Source organism: Trachinotus anak, unplaced genomic scaffold, assembly GCF_046630095.1.
Source record: "Trachinotus anak isolate AG129_WGS33_773 ecotype Australia unplaced genomic scaffold, CSIRO_AGI_Tana_v1 ptg000002l, whole genome shotgun sequence".
Classification (NCBI taxonomy): Eukaryota; Metazoa; Chordata; class Actinopteri; order Carangiformes; family Carangidae; genus Trachinotus; species Trachinotus anak.
In genome coordinates, this window is record NW_027273853.1 from 24,663,110 (window position 1) to 24,684,503 (window position 21,394).

At 40.4% G+C, this 21,394-nt stretch overlaps 1 protein-coding gene across 1 annotated transcript; it reads right to left on the reverse strand.

Moving 5' to 3' along the window:
- Positions 1–1,160: 1,160 nt before the first annotated feature.
- Positions 1,161–18,783, reverse strand: calb2a (calbindin 2a). The gene is made up of 11 exons (XM_071457679.1): positions 18,582–18,783; positions 14,257–14,333; positions 14,083–14,172; positions 12,593–12,673; positions 9,834–9,890; positions 7,631–7,708; positions 6,116–6,171; positions 5,956–5,995; positions 5,560–5,613; positions 2,720–2,791; positions 1,161–1,967 (listed from the first exon to the last, which is right to left on the reverse strand). The coding sequence occupies exons 1-11, from the start codon at positions 18,673–18,675 to the stop codon at positions 1,851–1,853; spliced, it is 816 nt and encodes a 271-aa protein (XP_071313780.1). The 5' UTR covers positions 18,676–18,783; the 3' UTR covers positions 1,161–1,850.
- Between the last annotated feature and the right edge of the window lie 2,611 nt (positions 18,784–21,394).

Consider the following 21,394-nt stretch of genomic DNA (forward strand, 5'->3'; position numbering starts at 1 on the left):
GGAGCAGGGAAAACCTCCAACCCTGGATTCAGCTGGAAAAGATGAAGGCTTCTGGTATACTGCTGGAATTCAATCGAAATCTTTTGCTTGTCAGTCTAGATGATTGTTAAGTTTTATAGTTATATTTATTGCAGGCTTTATGTAGTGGACTAACTGCATGTATGTTTCTATTAACTTTTAAGGCTTCTAAGATGCCAACATCATCCTTTTGGGTTACGTCAAATTAGATTATCTCCGTTTTAGATTTAGTTTGGTCACTTATGAGACACAAAAATCAGGCCTTTTTTCATTTTTAAGTTATATAACTGGTTGTTCATTTTTGAACCTATTCAAATTTAAAATGCTCATCTAGAGACTTGTGGACCCTATTTTCTGTCGAGTAAGGAATAATCGAATGACAGGAGATAAACTGAAAGTCGACTGCAAATTTAGTTTTAATTTACGTGAACTAGAACTTTAGGTCGAGCTTAATGTTGCGCAGTTGTTCAGGTTTTATTCAGCAAGTCAAAGAGAGAGAAGCTGTTTTGTTATGCTGTCTCATTTCATTCACACCGAGGCAAAAAACACAGGCATCGCCTCACAGAGCAGACTCAGCAATATCACTCTACTTGTTTCTTCAGTCATTTTCATTATGCCCTCAGGAGAAAGGCATCATGCTGCAAATAAATCTGTCTGACTCAGTGCTACAGTGAAACAGCCATTATTTCTATCATCTTGATTGCAATGTACACTAAGCAACAAATTTGCAGGGAAAGCATAAGAAGTTGTATTTGCGCGCATTAAGCTGCCCAACACCAACAACCAACACAAGCTGTGTCCAATTTTAGTGTCTCTCCGAGCTTACCTCACTATAGCTATTGTACACCATGTTGCTCCTGTGACTGCATCCATCGTTAAACTTTTTTTATGCTTGTGCTGGTGTACTGAAGGTGAGGGAGCAGTTTAAAGCTGGGACACCTCGATAAAATAGCGGTATGCTGAAGGTCAGCACAACAGGAAGTAATCCAGAGATGTAAGCTGCAGAGAATGACACAGCACTGAATGGCTATGAAGTAAAAAACATCCAAACTGTAAGGCCAAGCTCCAGGAGGTACTCGTTTCGGTCAAGGCATGACCCACCACTGGCAGTTCAAATCAAATTCAAAAAATGTCAAAACAGATTTTATCTTAAGACATTTTATTAATATTTTCAATTGACAGTATCAGCCAAAAACAAACACTGAAAATGAAAATCATATCATGGCAATGGTACAGAAGAGATTTAATGGAACAAGAGGGTTTCAGGACAAATGTAAGTGGAAAAATCAAACATCAGTTCCATCACAGACTATAAATTCAATAAATTCAACTTCAGCCGACTGCAGTTTTGTTTGACTATATATTGTATCTAATGCAAAGTTGATAGAGCAAGGGAATAGTTGGGTCAATGAAGCTGAGGTCAAGGTTCAGGGGTCATCAATAGGTCAAAAGGTTGTTTCTGTGGAATACGGGGTTTGGGCTTTTGGTCAGGAGTTGCAAGTCAGGCACAGCACGGGCGACAGGGACAGAAATGGTAAAAGACATGGGGAAGAGTTGAGAAGGTGAAGAGCCAGAGATTTCACACAGGTCACGGTCAGGGTTGAGAAAATAAGGGTTTAAGGAAGAAGAGCTGTTGTGTGCTGGCGGTGCACTTATCATTCATTCTGATGTTGTAACTTTAGGGCGAGTTGGGGAAATGATGGTAGAGGTGGGAGTGTCCGGCACATGCACCTGGTATATGTTGCCAGGCAGCTGGAAATGGGTGTGGTCTCAGGAGAGGAGGGTGGGGCAGGCAGAGAAAATGATGATATGCAACAAGAGAGGAGAAAGAGTCACACGATTGGCTCCCTGCAGAGGACGATTTCCAGCTCGCCACGGTAGAGCTTCCCTCCATCAGACAGGCTCATGATGCTCTGCTTGTAGCCTGTCAGGTTCTTCAAGTCCACCTCCTGAAAGAGAGACAGGGAGGTAACAAGGAGTCAGTGAAGCTGAGGAGGTCAACTAGGGATCTGAATCAAGTAGAAATACAAAATCAAGGCTAGGCTATTTAAATGTAACTAGTACCAAACCCTCTGTTAGTTAGAGAGAGCATAGCATAAAAAAAAAATTAAAGAAAGTGAACAACAGATGAAGGTTTCTGGTTAGAAAAGATAATAATGATAAATATAATTTTATACTGCTGGCATATTGTTTTATTTTGAGTTGTTTTGACTATTCAGTGTCCTGATGGTTTTAAGGTTTAGAGAAACACTTAAAGGGACCTTATTTTGGTGGTTTCTCACCACAAAGTATTGTGGTTTCCTTCCACATAAAACCTTTTGAAACCTGCATTGTTTTCATCCGTGTTTGCAAGCTGGCTCTTCTTCTCCCCAACTTTCTTAACTGTCAGTTTGTCATTGCCATAGGATTAAACTAGCAGCAGGATGTGTGCTCAGTACAAATACAAAAATATGTGGAATCAAAACACTGCTCTGTGGCACTACTAGTTGTAAAACTCTGCAGGGTGAAGTGATTGTGTTGGAGATCAGCCGATCTGAAAGTTTTGGGGGGGGGGGGTCTCATCTGCATAACATGAGGATTTGTTCCTCTGGGTTTTCTGGTGCCAGAAATTGGAATAAATTACCTTTACATGTCAAAATAATAAGTAGCACCATGTTTTTAAAAAGACGGTTTGTGGGAAATTCCGAAGCCTTCAGCTCACCTTCTTGTTTGTCTGGTAAAGGTCTCGTAGCAGGGCATCCAACTCCTGCTCATCAATGTAGCCATTCCCATCCTAAAAGGAGTCAACAGGAACACATTACACAACAACCATCGAAACTACAACTCAACAATATGTAGCTCTCTATTTCTTTGTGTTTATTTGTTTGTTTTGTTTTGTTTTTTTCTGAACAGTGGTCACCAGCTCTGTTTGGATTCTGGGCTTCTTCATGTTTGTGCGCTGCTCTACTTCATTCAATATTTGGTGGCAGCCATCATGACTGTTCCAGCCAAATGGCCATTCATGAACAATCATTTAAAAAAGGCCTTCCCATTCACAATTCTGTAAATGAGGTTAGCTATAAAGTCAATATGGTGCCACTCTGCTAATTAGTGAGTTATGTCTCACAGTAGTGTTTACATCTTGGTGCCAGAAATTAAGTCCAAATTGTTGGAAATTTTCCTTTGGCAAGTGGCAAGAAAACAACACGTCCTGTTCATCTAGGCTCATTTTCAAGATGCCTTCAGAGCTTAGTGGCTTGCCAGGCTTTTTTTTTTTTCATTAGTAAATACTCTCTGATGTTTACACTACAGTCCTGAGGTGTCCCAGATCCAGGGAATAAAGTGTGAATTCTGTTTATCTTCCCTTTTGGGATGAAAGACCTGGGAACCAGAGCAACATCAGGTATCAGCCACTTGCTCTAAGTTGCGTGCAACCTTGCGTGTCAGACATTTTCAAGGCATCACACAGTTAGGAGCAGTGGCACTGTAAGCACTGTGAGCCACGTTAGTGCTCAGCTGACTGGCCACACTTTGCCCTGCCAAGATCTCTCAGCACCAACGACAGCAGCTGCCTGTGTTTCAGCTGCAGGGCTGAGCTCATAACAAAATGATGAAACTGATTACACACATAAATGGTAGTGCTCCATTCGCAGAGAGTGTCTACATGAATGGACTGCAGTGGCTCATCTATAATTGAATATTCAATCCTGTCTTCAGCAAGTGAGCAAGGGAGACTGCAAGCCTTCAGTCAAGGCATGAACATGCACGCAAACCCCCAACTGGTGTGAGGAACCACTCCATTATGACTCTGCTCTCTGACTTTTAATGCCGAAGTAAAATGACACATAAAATATTGAGTTTAGATGTTTATTATTACCAAATACCAATCTGATTTCTCAGAAAATTTCCCATCAGTGGACCTTGTACTAAGATTTTTTTATGTCAGTGTTTTGTAGGGTTTTCTCAGCCATGGAACTATATTGTCAAATTATATAATTGCTAGAGCCAGTTAAAGAATATTCAATTTCCCATTGTTAAGATTTTCAAGAAATTTTATGTCCTATTACTGACCAGTAATAACATTGGCAGATGCAAAAAAACTACCTTTCCCTGCTCAGGTACATAAAACAAACCTCTCCCACCACTTGAAATCTTGAAATACTCCAAATCCTCTTTCCTACTGACCAAATATTGATGTTATTTCTCAGCTCAAAAACTGATATTTTATCTGTTGACAATGTAAAACAACATAGTGCTTAATCTCAGCAGAATTTCACTCTAATGGGAAACCATAGGGAAATAATTCAGTAATTAGAACCCACATAAAGCAATTATAGTATCCATAATAGATTTTTGTAGTGTATTTTTAAGTTTTACCACCGTGAACATGATATACAGTCAAAAGATGGTGTATTCTGCAAACCTAGGACGCACAATGGTTGTTGTTTTTGTTGTTGAACTGGCTATCATACTGCTACTAAAACAGCCTCAGGAACCAGAAAAAAAAAAAAAATTCAATTAAAATGTTGTATGCCGGCACCTAAATATATGGAATATAGGAAGCATTTAGCAGATGATCAGAGCTAACAACAGAGCTAACAAGAGAACAGATGCTGTGCCACATCACAGGCTCACTTGGGTACTGTCTCAAAATTTAATTCAGTCCCCTTATAGCTACCTAGATTAAAGCTGCTCCTTCAGGCTGACAGAAACTCACAGTCATAAACAAGAAAAATTATTTAGCTGATGTACAGTACACCCCCCCTATCCCATCCACTGTTACCATGCTCTATTCCCCAATGTCTTGTATCCCCCTCCCTGTAATCCCTCCCCAACAATCTACTGCTAATGTGGAAAATGTGGCCATTAACTGAACCACACTGCTCCACCATCCTGAGCTGTTTACAAAGGACTAAGGTGTGCCAAGCCCAACTCATATCCCTAGGCAGATGGGGAGTGCACTTGGTACAAAAACAAGCAATTTGCATATTTATGCAAAAGTGATTTATTTTTACAAAAGGGAAACTCCAAACAAACAGCTCTGACTCATCCAGAGAACTTGAATTAAGCTTTTTCAAACACTGTTGCATTTCTATTCTTATTTTAAAGGGTGAATGTAGCTACGTTTTATTTATTAGGTTTCAGATACAGACCCCATGTCAAGCTAGCTTCTGTTCCACTAGCCTTGGCTACATTAAATAAGCGCCAAACACCCCCAACGATGCTTTAATGGGGCCTCTGTGGCTAACACTCATAGGAATCCATATTGTTGCTCACAAAATAACCTTTGCTAACAGTCTCTAATTAAGTATGACAAGGTGTTCAAATGTCACTGTCCAGCATTGTAGCGGTTATCAAACAAGCTCAGAAAACATGGTCAGAAAACCAGGGGACCACCACAGCTTTTCAGTAAGACAGATGGAAGAGACTCTCTTTGCTACAATACGGTGACGACAGAAGGCTAGTGAAACAGAAGCTCTGAATTCAGCTGTATGCTTGGGAGCGCGTGAAAAGCAGTCAACAACTGATATTTTTTACCACCTTGAACAAAATGTCACTTACCTTGTCATAGTATGTGAAGATGGCATTGAACTGCTCCGTAGTCAACTTGACACCCTGTAAAAAAAAAAAAAAAAGATTCGAGTTTCACCACCAGGCTACAAACTGTCATAAATCAAAGTCACAGGAAGACAAAACTCCATCAAAAACACTAGGTTTATCATGAATATTCCAAAATAAAAGTTACTCCATAGTAATTATTTCAGTCACAAACAGGCTATTTTTAAATGTATTTTTATTTATTTATTTTGACATGTGGAAAGAAAAGCAGCAAACAGTAAGGCTGTGAATCGAAACTGCTGCTGAGGGTATTCACGGCCATGTGGTATGCACCCAAACCATTCAGCCATTCAGGTCGCCCCCAAATGAGCTGTTTTGTGCACCATGTTCGTTACCTACCTGGAATTTGAGTAAGAAATTCTCCTGAACAGGGAGAAGCCTGAGGGAGAGAGGGACTTCATTAGCGGACACAATAGCTGTTAAATTATTCAAATCCGCCGGCGGGCAATGTGTTTCAACATTTATTTAGTGAACAGAGGCAAGTAAAATTGCACATTACCTCGCCATCTCTGACAGGCCCAACTTCCCATCTCCATTCAGATCAAACATCCTGAGCTACAAAGTGGAAGCAGAACAGAGATAGGAAGGGACAGAGGAGAGACACTGAAAGGAAAGTTTTTATAGGTATACGCTGTCAAGATGATGGAAAATGTGGTCCCATAAATTTCACTGACTGCGAAACAGAATGAACAACCATAAAGTTCCTTTTATTATTCATCCACATTTTATTCATAGTTCTAGATGTTTAACAGTGAAGGGAAGTGTCCATAAAACTTGCTTCACATATTTCAGCCAATGCATCTGATGGTGAACCTAACAGAATAGTAATCTAAAAATTCTCTTTTTCAGGTGGGAGTTGAATTAAAAAAAAAGGAAAACGCACAAAAGAGATTTCAAAAAGGCCTTTCTTAAAACATTGCATTTTCCAAAAGAAACACAGTGTTAATGGAGGTATGTTTGGTTGTGAAACCATGAATCTAAAACATGTTTCAAAGAATTAATTGACATATTTTTCTTTTTAAATGTCTTAAAAATAAAATAAAATAAAACAGCACCACTTAGCCAGACTCTGGGGAAGGCATTGTGATTGTTAGTGTTAGCATTATAATATATTATTATAATATATTATGATGCCAATATAATGTGTATTCTAAGATAGAATATATTATTCTATCTTAGAATACACAGTCGAACCTTGCCCATCATCCTGTAAGTTATTTGCTTTATATTTGTATATTTCCTGCAGGTAATGCTAAACCAACGACACCAGAAATATACCAGTGTCCATGTCGTCAGTTAATGAGCATTATGGGTAAAATATCTAAAAACCTTCTGTACTCCTTTAATTATTGTGTGAAGTTTATTTATGTGGAACTGCTTCAGCAAATCAGGTCAGGTCAGCTCTGGGGCTTCCAGGAAGAAGCAGATGTGAGCACATCTGGGCTGTAAACACAACCTGCAGGACATGATGGGTCATGACCACTCAGCCGCACAGTGCTGCTGCCACCAACACGATAGGCCTCTGAGGTCCTTCAGGACAGATGCACACTAGACCTTTCATAAAGACGGCTCACATTGTTTCTTTCCTCGCAGAATATGAATTTTATTAAGAACACACACAGGAAAACACACTACCAGTTTAGCTATTTATAGCTCACTTTGAGCGATGCTTGTGCACTCAACTTTTCTCCTCACTTTATCTTATTGAAACCACTTTCTGAGCTGAGACCCTGTTTACGACACTTTGGTGTGCAGAGGAGAACAAAACAACTTTTGGACAGGTGGGTACATAAAATCTGGGAAAAACAAGTTTAAACTGACCTGCTCCTTTTGAAAGAATCTGTATATTTGTGGACATCAATAAGAAATAAAGATGAGCCTTATGTTCCTGAGTTTAGTCAAAGAGAATAACAGTAACTTCTGATAACTATAGACTGTCCAATTATACCGTCTGTAGGAAGTGTGGGCTTCTCCATTGTGTCTGAGTGTGTATGAGTCCATGTGTGATTCTTACTATAGTCTGTGTGTACTCCTGCAGCTTCTGGTCATCGTAGTGTCTGTTAGCCTTCGTCAGCAGGTCTGACAGAAAACCCTGAGGACAGAGACACACGGAGATAAAAAACAAGAAAAGAAAAGAGAAAGAAAATGCAAAAGTATGGCATATTCAGTTTTCAGCACTGTAGAGAAAAACTATACAGGAGATTTATTCAAAGTTTAGGGATAAATGTGCATTTGATGATTAGATGCTGTAGTGTATTTTATTTTTTAAGAAGTACTCAAATCCTTTACTTAACTACAGTTACCAGGTTTTTACTGGCACCAAGTAATAGCGAAGGCAGAAACATACTCAAGAATGCAAAGAACAAGTAAGGATAGTAAATAAGAGGGAGCAGTTTTGTATCTTCTAAATATTTGGAGAGATAGATGAAAAATAAACGAAATTAGGAGACGAGGAGGGTAAGGAAGAAGATCATAGGGATGGAAGATCAGAAAAGAAGGATAGAGAGAATGACACATTAGGATAACAATAGTATTTTATGAGTTTATTTTGTGTTTTGTATGTAAAATCCTAATTAATAAAAAGTAACTACAGCCATTTGGTACAATAAATGTAATGCAGTAAAAGTGTAAAGTCTCTTGAGGTGCAGTAAAGTAGCATTATCTCTAATGCACTCTTATATCACTTGTACAGCATTTGAGTCAATATACTATGATATTTTCCATTTCTGCTCCCAATCATATGGTCGGACATATGTCTGCTGCCTGTGATCTCATCTGCATTTTCCCAAAGCTTTTACAAGGCACACCTGAGTAAGTCCTCTGCACCTGGTCAGCTGGAAGAAATGTGATCCCCGAGCAACCCAAGCAGCATAATCTGTACATGAGGCATAATCACTGACCCCATTAACACTCATCTCCCCGGCGTGGAGCATTTTCCTTTATATAATTTGACACAGTTTCCTAGAGGTGATGAAGTGATAAGATTTGTTTAATCTGTAAAGCTTTTTGCATCTGAATCCTCACCTGATAAGCACACTCATGGTCATTGGGGAATTTCCTGTGGGGCAGCCACTTAACTCTCCTCTGTCAAAGTTGTTGCCTGGCTTTACTCGCCCATATGCTCTTATGTATCAAAAAAAAGGTGAAGCACTACACTGGAAGTGGAAGTTAATATAACTAAAATGACCCCTGATGGCCCCTACAGTGCAAAGACCTACAGCTTGATGCATATTTACTATGTCAGTCTCTTATCTTTACTTAGTAGTGTCTTTAGGAGAATAAATATTTTTTCCTGTTGTTTCAGGGGCCTTAAAAGATAAGTTGACATTTCTGAAAAAATGCTTATTTGCTTTCTTGCTGAGATTTTGCTAAGAAGACGCTAAAAAATAAAGCTAGCTTGGTAAGCAGGATGTTAGCTTAGTTTATATTAGTTTAGCTGTTTAATTTGTACAAAAACATAAATGTAAAAGGTTACAAGAAGGTGGCAGACAAGTACGGAGGTGATGGTTGGTAGATTTTGGGACTGATTAGCTTAGCTGGCTTTAGCTTCATATTTAAGTATACAGACATAAGAGTGGTATCAATCTACTCCTTAAATTTTGGCAAAAAAGCAAATCAGTGTATTTCCCAGAGTGTTTAACTTTTTGTTTAAACATACAGTCTGATAATAAGGTAGTTACCGACCATAACACAAAAAATGTAGCAGATTGATTTTGCCCCTTCCTTCCTTTTTATTGGTGCAAAACAACATAAATAGGAGGAGGTTTAACATAAATGCACACAAGTGCATGCACATTAAGAAAACTAGACTATTACAGTGGTTTACATATATGTAAATAAAATTTAATTGATTACAGGAAAACATAGAGACTATGGTTTAAGTAGCTACTTAAGTGGGTACTTCACTATTACAAGCTGATAATTACAGTTTAGGGTGGGGTGCTCTGTAAGTAAGTGTGTGTGTGTGTGTGTGTGTGTGTTGATGTGAAAATGAATGTGCATAGGGGAAAAAAGAAAGAAAAAAGACATAACAAAATAAGAATAAGTATGACTTTCTAAGCATATGAATAAATAATGGGTATTTGTAATATTTGTAAATTAGGTATTGAAGGTTACCCTTCCCTTAGGATGATTATGACATTTTACATAAAAGCCACTTCCATAAATAAAGTTTGACTTGAATGTGTTGACTTGCATGATATATATTTATGACATACCTTCAATTCATTTGCTTCAATGTAGCCACTGCGATCTGTATCATACCGCCGCCATGCCTAAAAGAAATCAACAAAACAAAGGCAACAGTGGATTGAGTTTCCTCAGCACAAAGACACTCTTCTCCAGAGTGATTTGCATTTCTTCCCCCATACATAAATCCTCTCTGATCGAACGCCAGCTCGCTCTTTCACTGTGCTAAGAGTTTGATTTTTCTCTGGTGCAGAGCAGAAATCGTTCCAGAGGGGACGACCACAGAAACCTGGACCATCACTGTAATCACACAGTTTTCAATACAATCCCGTTCGCCCACACACAGAGCAGAGGGCAACGACAGAGTGAGAGAGAAACGAGGCAGAGAAACTCATTTTAATGAATGTTTTAATCTAGCAGCTGTCCCTGTCCAAAGAAGGGCTCCTTATCAAAGATGGATGGCCTTCCCCCTTCTCCTCCTCCTCTCCTCCTACCCCTCTGCTCCTCTTCTGGGCTCTGCAGAGAGGAGCTACAGTGGTGTTATCCATTATATATGACTCTGAAAATAGAAGTTTCTGCTTCCTCATTCTAACCCTTTAAAAACCTCTCTGCCCACCTCCTCCTCCCTGCACTCTTCAGCAAAGACAGATTAATCCTCCTCTCCTGTTTTATGTTCTCAAACTCTGGCTCTCAGCTTCCCATCGGCATTTCATTTACACCATCTCCCAATTGCCCTTTGTATCCTTCTCTCCTTCCACACCTTCTCTTTCATTCACCCTCCATCTCTCATTTCATTATTCCTTCTCAGTTTGACACAGGAGACAAGGACTCTGCCCTACATGTAACTCGTTTCTAATTGGCTCCATCCTTTCCCTGCAGCAGCTCTAACATGAAATCTGCCATTTTCTTATCTTCTGGGGGTATTTTGTGGAATAAATGATTTTCCTTTTTCTGGTACCTTTCAGCACACATCATGCTCTGTGAAGGGCTTTTTGTTACTCTGACGTCCATTCATTATTCATAATTCACAGCACTTAACTATACCACACTTGGAACTTTTCATGTATGGTTTTTTTTTTTTTTTTGAACAGTTTGGTTGTTATATACAGAATGAAATGGACATGCTCGATTTCTGTGAGGTGCTGCTAGTCACTAGTTCTCTAGTGGTAATTTTGTTGACTGCTTGCATGTTAGCTAAACTGATTTAGTTTCTTTGCTAATGGTCACTGTCTGGATGTATCTGTGTGGACCACATGGAAATATTATCATATCATTTTTGTTCCTGACTAGCAATAAAGCAGGTTCAAAAGTGCAGATAAGTGCAGGGCTCCAGACACTGACCAAAATGGCATATGCAAGCGTTTCTTGAGAGTCTGTGAATAAAAATCTCACATGGTTGGATTTGTTCGAGGGCTTGATGATCATTAGGCTATTTTGGTGCCCATTTGGCAAAGGTAGTGTGTCAGCGATTGTGGTTGAAAGAAGTACTTCTTCTACTTCACTGGCTCGTGTACGCACAAAATGAGGAGAGAGGGGAGGAGGCTGGTGGAGAGGGAGAGCCAATGAGAGGCATAGACACAGGCACGACTGCTGATGGGAGTGCAGGTGCAGACAGGAAGAGCCCAACTGTGCCAGAGAAGAAGACAAAGTACTGCTTTCAACCACAATGGCTAACGCAGTACCTGTGCTTCTGGAAATGCTATGCTGTGTGGCTATTGTAGGCAATGTGGCCCATTCATGGCACTGCTCATGAAACAGTGACACGGGAACTCATGTTGCCAAAAACGAAAGGGCGCGACCAAATTACGTCCAGGTGTGACCAGCTGAGAAAGTTGTTAGCTCCAGTGAAGTTTCCGACATTTTAGGCCAAAACATGCTTCTCTATGTAAACAAATGTGTATGAGGATCATTTGTTAACATTTTAGTTTCTGTTTCTTTTATACTTTATAGAGATTTTAGGCATGGAGACTTCATATATGTTCCCATTATCCAATTCATATTTGATTCAATCAATTTTCTTGCTTAAAGCTCAGGTCTGCAGTGCATGTTGAGATTCAAATATCTCTATTACCCCTAACAGCGCAGAACTTATCTGCATAGACCAGAAGACACATTGACACTTTAGAGAAAAATTTACAGGCTAAGTAATTAACACTAATCAATCCTCCTCTCAAGCCTTGCAGCAGACACAACAAATATCAGGAGGGTTTGCTGTATAATACTCACTAAAACATTCAATGAAATCAGTCCCAGTGTAAACCACCTACTCCTCCTTCTAACTCCACTGAGGGGATTTATATCTCAACTGTCTTTTTTCTCCTCACTCCCGTGCCACATATGATCCTTTATCTGTGCTCAGCCAGTTCTGTAGTCAATGTTCATGATGGACCAGGTGTGGTCACTCGATTTGTAATCAGGCAACCGTGTGCAATGGAGACAGAGAGTCTGTGGTTTCCATCCCAGACTGCTCTGGTTTATTTTCCAACAAGTAAACCTACAACCATAAAGAAGGAACTAATCCAGGAAATTAGCAAGTAGGTAGAAATGAAAAGAAACATGCAGGCTGTGAGCCCTCCATGGTTGACTGACTCTGGTCTATAATGTATGATTTGGTAAAGTTAGCTCGTCCTTGCTAATGGCATTTCATAGTGAACAAGAAGCTTTTGTACAAGCTTTCATCCATCCATCCATTACATCAAATAACAGAGTTTGTTAAGGGAGGGGCAGCAGCTTTACATCAAAAAAAATATACCGGTCCATCCACACACACTCAGAAACACTCTCTTACCGCCATGAACTCAGCACTGGAGCTGACAAACTGTCTGAAGCACAACAAGAAGTTCTCCTCAGTTGGGAGAATCTGGGCCAGCTAGAGGGAGAAATGACAAGAAAGTGGGAGTGGTGAGAACACAAGATGGGGGAGCTGAAATGCTGGGGGACAAGAGATGGAGACCGGGGAGCTTTTTGTCTGCAAAGCTTCAAATGGGCAACTCAGACATAAATAATAGAGAGACACAACCTCAGAGGCAAGGCTATGTCTAAATTGGAATTATAAAAAAAACAACATCTTTTTGGATGCTCAGACAAAGCCTTTAGATTGGATTTTTCACTATAATAGTAGGACCTATAACTCATTTGGAGATTTTGATATTGATATTGCAGACGCCCTCTTTCAAGCATCTTTTTTCAGATCTCACTCTCACAAATGGTAAAATCGAGGGGAAAGCAATATCCCAAACCGACGCTCCACAGAGACCATCATAAAGACTGCATTTATGCAATCGATTGGAGTATTGATCAGGCCTGTGAAGCATCACTTGAACTGTATTCCTTTGGCTGTGAATTATCTCACTTTTTTTTTTTTTTTACAACTTTTTCTCATTTTCCATAGAGAGCAGAAAACCCAAACTTTTGTTTTTGGGTCGCAGCCACATTTCAGTGAAATTAGCAACAGTGAGTTCATGCGCAATCAAAAAATACACACACACACACACACACACACATATATATATGAGTAATATATATATTCTAATCTTACTCTCAGCCACAAAGTGAATGAGCATATTTCCCCAAATGTATTTAGGGTCCCATATTTTACAATTTTCTGGTGATTTGTTATCCATAAGAAGTTATATTTGTGGTTGTAAGAACCAAAAACCATCTCAGTGTAATTTTACATCTCCTCTCTCAGGCTTCTCTCTAGAGTTCTAGCAACAACAGTCCAGTCAGTCAGATTGGCTGACTGTTTACTACATGAAAGAATAAAAATATTGCAGACTTCAGGTAAGCGCTCAGAGAAACCGAACCCTGCGAGTCTGGATGTTGGGCTCCAGTGGACTGGGCTTGTTGCATGGCTGAGAGCAGTGACTGCTTTGCTGTGACATCATGAAGTTACAGAAGTCCTGGTGTCTCATTTTAAGTCACAGTTTTTGGATACTGGTTGAGTGCATTTCTCCATGGACTGAGTGCTCTGATACTTTCACAGTATTAATACAGAACCTAGACCTGCTTTATAATCAAAAAAGACATGGAAATCTCACTTTACACAATCTGAGACAACTAGACTCAATATGAAATTTTGAGTTGAGTTGTTTCCCCTATTTCTAATCTTTATGTTAAGATAACCTCGAAGGCTGCTGACTCTAGCAAAATATATGAGAGTGGCTTCACATCTGACTCTGACAAGAAAATAAGCATATTTCTCAGAATGTCAAATTATTCTTTTCAAGACAAAACTGATTACCAGGCATAATACACAGAGCACCTCCAAAGCCTCACCTCTGACATCTCAATCCGTCCATCTTTGTTCTTGTCGAACTTCTGCATGAACTCCTTCATCTTTTCTCTGAATGTGGGGTTTGAAGGGTCCTAGAACAGATTGGTACTCAATATAAGTGAAGCCTGAGTAGTCAGTATATCTGTCTGTGTTTAATGTCTGGTCCCTGGACTTACCACCCCTGCTCCTCTTCGGGCCATCTCCAGCTCCCTGAAGAAGTTCTCCAGCTCCTTCCCCTCAATGTAGCCATTACCTGTGAGACAGACACACCATAATGCTGTATGATACCACAAAGGGCTTTGGTCAGTTTTGCTGACATGCAAAAAGCCCCATCAGCACAGATGTGGTCGCGGTGTCACAGTATCAAACAGATGGCAGCATGGTTCAGTTTTGCTGGTATTGATTCAAACATGAGCCTTTTACCAATAACTCTCTTCCTTCCCCTCTGGCTCAATAGAGTAGACTATTGACTGACACGATGCAAACTGATCACTCCTCAAAGACTGTGTGTTCACAGGGTTGTACGCAAGGAGAAGCTATATACGGAAAATTGCCTTTCTAGGATTTTGAAGGTGATGATCCACAAGGCAGCTTCTTTTACTCGACGGGGATCAATACTGCATTCAGAGGGGGGTTTGGCAAATGGGACGAATCAATACGGACAACAATGTAATGTGATAAATAACGGTGTGATCCCAAAAATAAACGGCTGATTTTCAGACCATTTCTACCTGAACTTAACTGTGAAGCGAAGAAGAACTGAAGCTTCCAACTATCCATCTGAAAATGTCTTAACCTTGTTTTACTGTGAAAGGGTCACTTCGGTCAAATGCTGTTTATTCTAAGAGGATGTCCATCATATCTCTTTGGATTCTGTAATGACAAACTTAGCCTAAAAAAAACAAAAACAAATGCAGTTGATTTCCATCTCATCTTATTTTATCATTGTTCCCGTTGGTCTTGACAGAACCTATGCAGAGGACAAATGAGTGTGCATGCTTCACCCAGGTAGCCTCTGAACCAGTGCCAATATTCTATCAACAAGCATGCTGAATGGTTGGACAGATGGCTCCAAACGATGTGACTAGCTGCTTCAATAAAACCCTGGAAGGCAGAGCTGCCTCATTAAACACTAACAAAGATTATTATGCCATCCTCTTCCTCTCCTCTCCTTCTAACTCACTCTCTGCCATCTTCTATGTAACTCATCCTCTCCCCAGCCAACAAACATCTTAGTGTCTTTGTTCTATCCATGGAAATTTTTGTGCATGTGTGTGTGTGGGCATGCATATGTTCCTTAGTGATGTTTTCACACTCATGAATACATGACGCTGTTTCAATAAGTGGGACAGTGGAATGCCTCGCTGCTATCGAGCCTCCCTCCTGTGGGTTTTATTGACATTTAAAGCTCGGGAGAGAAATGACCTGCTTGTTAATTAAACAGAATAAAATGTGATTAACTACAAGGCGAATGGCATAAAATGACAATAAAAATAGATTTATGAACAGATTATGTCGGAGCACTTTCATACATTCAATAGATGCAGCAATAGATCCATACACCTCATTATACTTGTGCATGAGGGAGCATCTGTTTGTGGCTGTGCTGTGCTCATTCAGATGGAGGAAAAGCATTTTTGTTCCAAACTGCTTTTAAACCACAACTATATGCTTAAGGTGCCCTATGTTTTTTTTCCAATGAAATTCTTTATGCTGCAGCCTAATTACAGTGTCCATGTTGTCTCAAAGTGCCCCAAATCCAGTGAGCACATACTCCTCATTTACAGTGAATATTAATGATGCTATATTAATGCACAGATGTAAAAAACCACTGCCAGTGGATACACTTTATGCTCAACCTCAACTCATTTCAACATAATTCAGTTTAAATGTTAAACAATTAGTTTTATACCTCGTCATGAGAGTGCTCCTACCAACTTGCCTTCAAATGCTTTGGTCCGCCTGCACAAACACTTAAAGCTTACACCAACAACCACTTTTTTGGCCCAAATACACACTTTTTAGGATACTGTGTCACTACAGTCCCAGGAGACGCTGTTAAAGACTTTTTACTCTTCTGGCTCTGATTCTGAACCACAGGAAAACTCTCAAAGAAGGCTGCCGTACCAACTACGTGCATATTTAAAGCCTGTAAGAAGTGCATTTGCCTTTCAAAGTAGAGTGCAGCCCCGCCTATTCAAATATTTTGTGTTGAGATCGAGTCAATTCAAGAGGTGGATTTTGCTTAATATTCCGACTTTCCATATCCAGGTTAATAGAAACAATGGAGAGCAAATGGTCTATAATTAGCAAACGGAACTGCAGTTGTTTCCTTTTGCAGCTTTGAAGCGACTGAATTAAAAAGACCTGACAGAGGCAGCGGAGAAAGATGAGAGGGACATGGAGTAGAGGAGCTGCAAGAAACGCAATTCAGATGAGATTTGATCCTGGGCCAACAGGGGAATATGTGGTTTCCTCATCCCTGGGTGCATCGCCTCCTGTGTATTTTTATCTGCTACTCCGAGATGTTTACTCAGTCTGAGCAAACAAATTAGCTCCCCTTTCTTTCTGCTGAGCGAGAAGACACTCCCAGAAATGAGACAAGAAATCAAACACTGCAGCCAAATCTGTTGATGCACACTGGTTGTATTTGATTTGCAAAGTGGCTCCCTGCAAAGCACAGTATGGAAAATGCCTCGGCATCAGGACTGGGTGGCACAGGACTGATATCCATACACTCTGACCAAGCCAAACAAAACAGATATGACAACTTTGACTGCTCAAAGGTTCGCATGGAGGAGCTCAGCTGCTGAGCCCCCCCACCCAACTCCTCACTCCACCTTGATTTCCCTGTGGAGTATGTTTCAGCATGTATGCATCAAAACAGATCGCGTTAACAATGAATTCCCAGGAGTGTGTTTGTGTTTTAAAGGAATAATTGCAACACGCTCATCTTGTCTGCAGGTGCACTTCGGACACCTTGAGAAAGGTGGTTGAACAAGCAGGACTGAGGACTTGCTGTTTAATAATGACCAGCTGCAGCCAGGAATTACTGGTCATATATACGTCCCAGTCTAACTGGCTTATGATTTATGACAATTTGAATTTGGTGATCATATCTAACCATTAATAACCAGGAAGTTGGTGTCAGTTTGACATTATCTCCTGATTATCTGGCACAGCAAAGGGCACAGTGCCTGTACTCCAGCGCAGGACGAAGCCTCTGAAGCTGTAATGTAAGCCAATTATACCAAGTTCAGCAATTCAATAATGGGCAAAGAGAGAAAAAAACAGAGGTGTCCATAATTCTCAGTGAGACTTTCATGACAGCAGAATGCCTGATGAATTTGTCAAAACTAAGAAGAACTTGTCGTACTGTCACACTGTAACACAGACACATGCACATTGCACAGACATATCTGCAGAGCGGGAAAGAAAGACTGACGTGACAGATCTAGATGGAGACAGGGGATCAATGCAACAAGATGAGACTAAGAGGGTGTGTGTGTGTGTGTGTGTGTGTGTGTGTGTGTGTGTGTGTGTGTATTGGAGAGGAAAGGTTGTTGAATAAATTAATACATGGGGAAATTTTATGTGGACAGACATCATATCAATATCAATCAAATAAATCAGTTTTTGCTATAGTGACTACAGATAGTGCTATAGATCTCCACCCACTGCGTGAAGAGCACAAGCTGAGACACTTGACTTATTGATGAAACTTAAACCAATTTTTGATTGGAAACGGATATCAATACAAGGAGCCAATTACTTATAGGGTAACATCCAAACTATCAATAATTATCGGTTATTGTAACTCAAAGGAAACACTAATTAGATAATGAATTGATTGTTAAACAACACTTCAGTTGAGAGTTTAAATCAAATGCCTCCAATTGGTGATCGAATGTCAGGGTGGAGGACTTCGCTCATCAGAGGAGCTGCATCCACGTCAACGATTTCATCACCATTTCAAATGCGGTTTACGGCTTATGTTTGAACTCTATAAAGTCCATATAAATGTCGGTATACTGTGTCTTTTAATAGAATAACTTAATGACAAAAAATTGCTTATATAGGCTATATTCATAATAATAATAATAATAATAATAATAATAATAATAATAAGCTTTATCATTCGGAAAAAAATTCATGTTATGAAATCAGCTCTTAAACAGCAGCTATTTAACTCCAAAATGTACATTTGTTGCTACTTTATTTATTAGAAGACATGAAGACAAAGAAAATCATCACCAATTATAGACAAAACTGTGTTTTCCCGATTTCAAATTTCCTAAATTGTCACTTCATTTCACTCAAACCACAAACTTCTGCCGTGATATTATAGTTTATTACAAGACCAGAATGTTTTGAGTCCCTGTTTCCACATTACAAACCTTCACTCGATCTGCTGCGTCTTACAGCAGTCATCTACTTCAGAGACAGGTCATGAAATTATTTCAGTCTGGATCAACTTTTAGAAGAAGAAGAAAAGTCCTACCGTCCGTGTCGAAATGTTTCCAAATGTCAAGGAACTGGGACGCGGTGACCTCGGCCAGGTGCAGATGAGGAGGCTGCTGGGCTTTGTTTGCCATGATGCTCTCGACGGATGCTGCTGCAGGTCAGGCGCCGGAAAAATCCGCTACTAACTTTTCTGTGTCTCTTGTCCAAACACGCCCCACACTGTCGCCCCGGCGCGCCGCCCGCCGCTTTTTAACCCCGGCGCAGGAGCGGCAGCGTCGCTGAGCCGCCGCTGGGGGCGCACAGTCACCGGCAGCGTCCACCTGAGTCAGCGTGTGCGTGTGTGTGTGTGTGTGTGTGTGTGTGTGTGTGTGTGTGTGTGTGTGCTGCAGTGAACAGTGAACAGTGAACAGAGGTGCAGACAGTGAGCAGATTGTTTGGTTGTTTTACAGTCGCTTTACAGTGGATCACATGTTCCCATGTGTCTGATCCACTGCATGTGCGTGGATGCGTATGTGTGTGAGTGCACCAAGTGTGTTTCCTCCCCCTACATCTGTGTGTAGCAGCCCCCCGAGCCTGTCCACCAGTGTGTGAGGCTTCACAGACTTAATTAGAGCTCACACACTAATCACATTGCCCACACTGCCGCTAGCCAGCTGTGATTAGCCCACATAATAAATGTAAATTCTGAAAAAAAGGTTTTTCATTAATGGCCAGTCTACTGTGCAGAGGGGAGACAAAGCCACACATCCTATTAGCAGAATGAGATCTACTCATATGTATTTCTACTACTCATTTACTGCAAGAGGTGATAATATTCAGGATGGAGTAATGGGACTGTAATGAACAGGAGGGCAAGTATCCCTGGAAGCATTTTCCTCCTGTTGGATTAAATCTGGGAAAAGAGAGCATTTCAAATAGGATGAATATTAAAAATATTTTTCACTTGACCTGGGTGTGATTTAGAAATCCTGTGAAGAGTACCGGATGTCTTTCACAAGCGCCACAGGTTGATTTCATTAGACCCTCATTTTGACTTTTACATTTAAATAACATTGACTCTGTTCCATATGTTTTACCAGTAATTCGTGCCAGTAATCAGATGTGCATAAAGCCAGATCCTGGGACAGGAATATTTTATACAGGAATATTTTTATTAATTACTGTTATTAATTACTCTGTGTTTTTCTCTGCTACATGTCCCTCTGCTGTGACATCTATACAGGCTCTATACAGTCAACTGTGCCAGTATAGCAGCGTAAAAACCCCTCAAACCTGCACTAAATATTTGGCAAGTTGGGGCAAGTGCAATCAGCTGCAAACACAATGTTGATTTATTGCCACCTCATAAAGTCAAAGTGACTGCAAGTCATTTATTTTCGATGTGAGCCAGCGTGTCTTGGTGTTGAACAGTGGCATGCCCATTGGCAGCCCCGTCTTGAGTGGTGTGGGCATCAGAAAAAGCTGAAGTCTGGGCAACTTTATGGTAACGAGGTATGACGCGGTTTGGCGGCAATCGGTCGGAATGATGAAGTGCTACGCTGTAGAGAACACGAGGGAACACAGGCATGCAAATTTTCTATCCCATCAAACATTTGTCAAGCACAAGGGAGGAGACATTCATAATACGGTTCCCCATGCTTTAAGACGTGTCCCTACTTGCTCCCAGGAACTTAAATAAAAAACAATGCATGGACAAAGGTGTCTGACACTGAACATGTTTCGATGAGTTGGTGAAGTGTAGCCTTTAATATATTTTGTGAAAATAGGATAGAATTGCATGGTAACTAGCGCCATCGTGTGCAAAACAGCCTTACAAACAAACTTGCTAGCTGTTTATTTAATCTGTTTTAGCTATGTCAGAGCATCCATTAACTCTAACCTTGACTGGGCAGCCTAAGCGATTTTCTTTGCTCTCGCCGCTTTCAGGTTAAACATACGAATGGCAAACAGTTGTCTATTTACCCAGCAGACAGAGGAGCATTTAATTAAAGTCAAGGTGAATGTAAGTCCAGTATTCACTCTCCTTTTTTGTCTTTTTTTAGCCTCCACCAACTACCTGACTCTTTAGGAGGCAGTTAGCCTAATTTAGCATGAAGACTGGAAGCAGGGAGGAACATCTAGCTCCGCTCTCTCTCAAATTCAAAAATATATACACATATACCTGTTTCTCAACAACTCTCAAGCTCACTACTTAACATGTTGTATCTTGTTCCTTAAATGCAAACTCAGAGATATAATATTATTACATGGTGTAACTGTTTCTTCAGTTTCCCCCAGTACTTAAATGCAGCGTCTACTGCAGCGCAGGTTGCAATATTGTCAGTGAGTGGGTTTTAGTATTTGTCTCTGTGAGAGGTTGACAGGTTTAATAATATTATAACAGAGCCAGAGCTTGTTTTTCCTGCCTCTAATCTTTATGCCAGAAACCAGGCTAATTACCTCCCTGCTCAAAGTGTTGTCCGCTTGTGTCACTCTTGAAAAGAAAGAGCTGAGTGAGGTCATTGAGTTAAAAGATGTTGAAACCTGATGTTCTTAATTGAGTTTTAGTCACACTTTCAGCACTGGGGGTGTTCATTCATGTTTTGTCATCATATCAAAAGTAAATGACAAGACAGACGTGCAAGTGCAGTCAGTATCCTCACAAGTTAGCACCATCATGCCCATAGGTGCATAGTTGAACTTGCCCTCTCACGTCTCCTCAGGAGCGGAGCAGTAATTTTCCAGATCCACCTCGCTGCATACTGCTACAGTGCTGACACACTGCTGGCAGCCAGCTTCTTTTGGAGGCAGCGTGTGAAAGTCAGCGGAGATGTTCCCTCACAAATGCTTTTTCTTGCACTTGTAAAAGTC

Bases quoted from the DNA above. Each gene is read 5' to 3' on its own strand.
- calb2a (XM_071457679.1), bottom strand. From the start codon at position 18,675: ATGGCAAACAAAGCCCAGCAGCCTCCTCATCTGCACCTGGCCGAGGTC. The intron at 5,996-6,115 runs GTAATGTGCAAT...TCTCTCCCTCAG, and splicing joins GGCCTGTCAGAGATGGCGAG to GCTTCTCCCTGTTCAGGAGA. The intron at 5,614-5,955 runs GTAGGTAACGAA...TTTTTTTTACAG, and splicing joins ATTTCTTACTCAAATTCCAG to GGTGTCAAGTTGACTACGGA.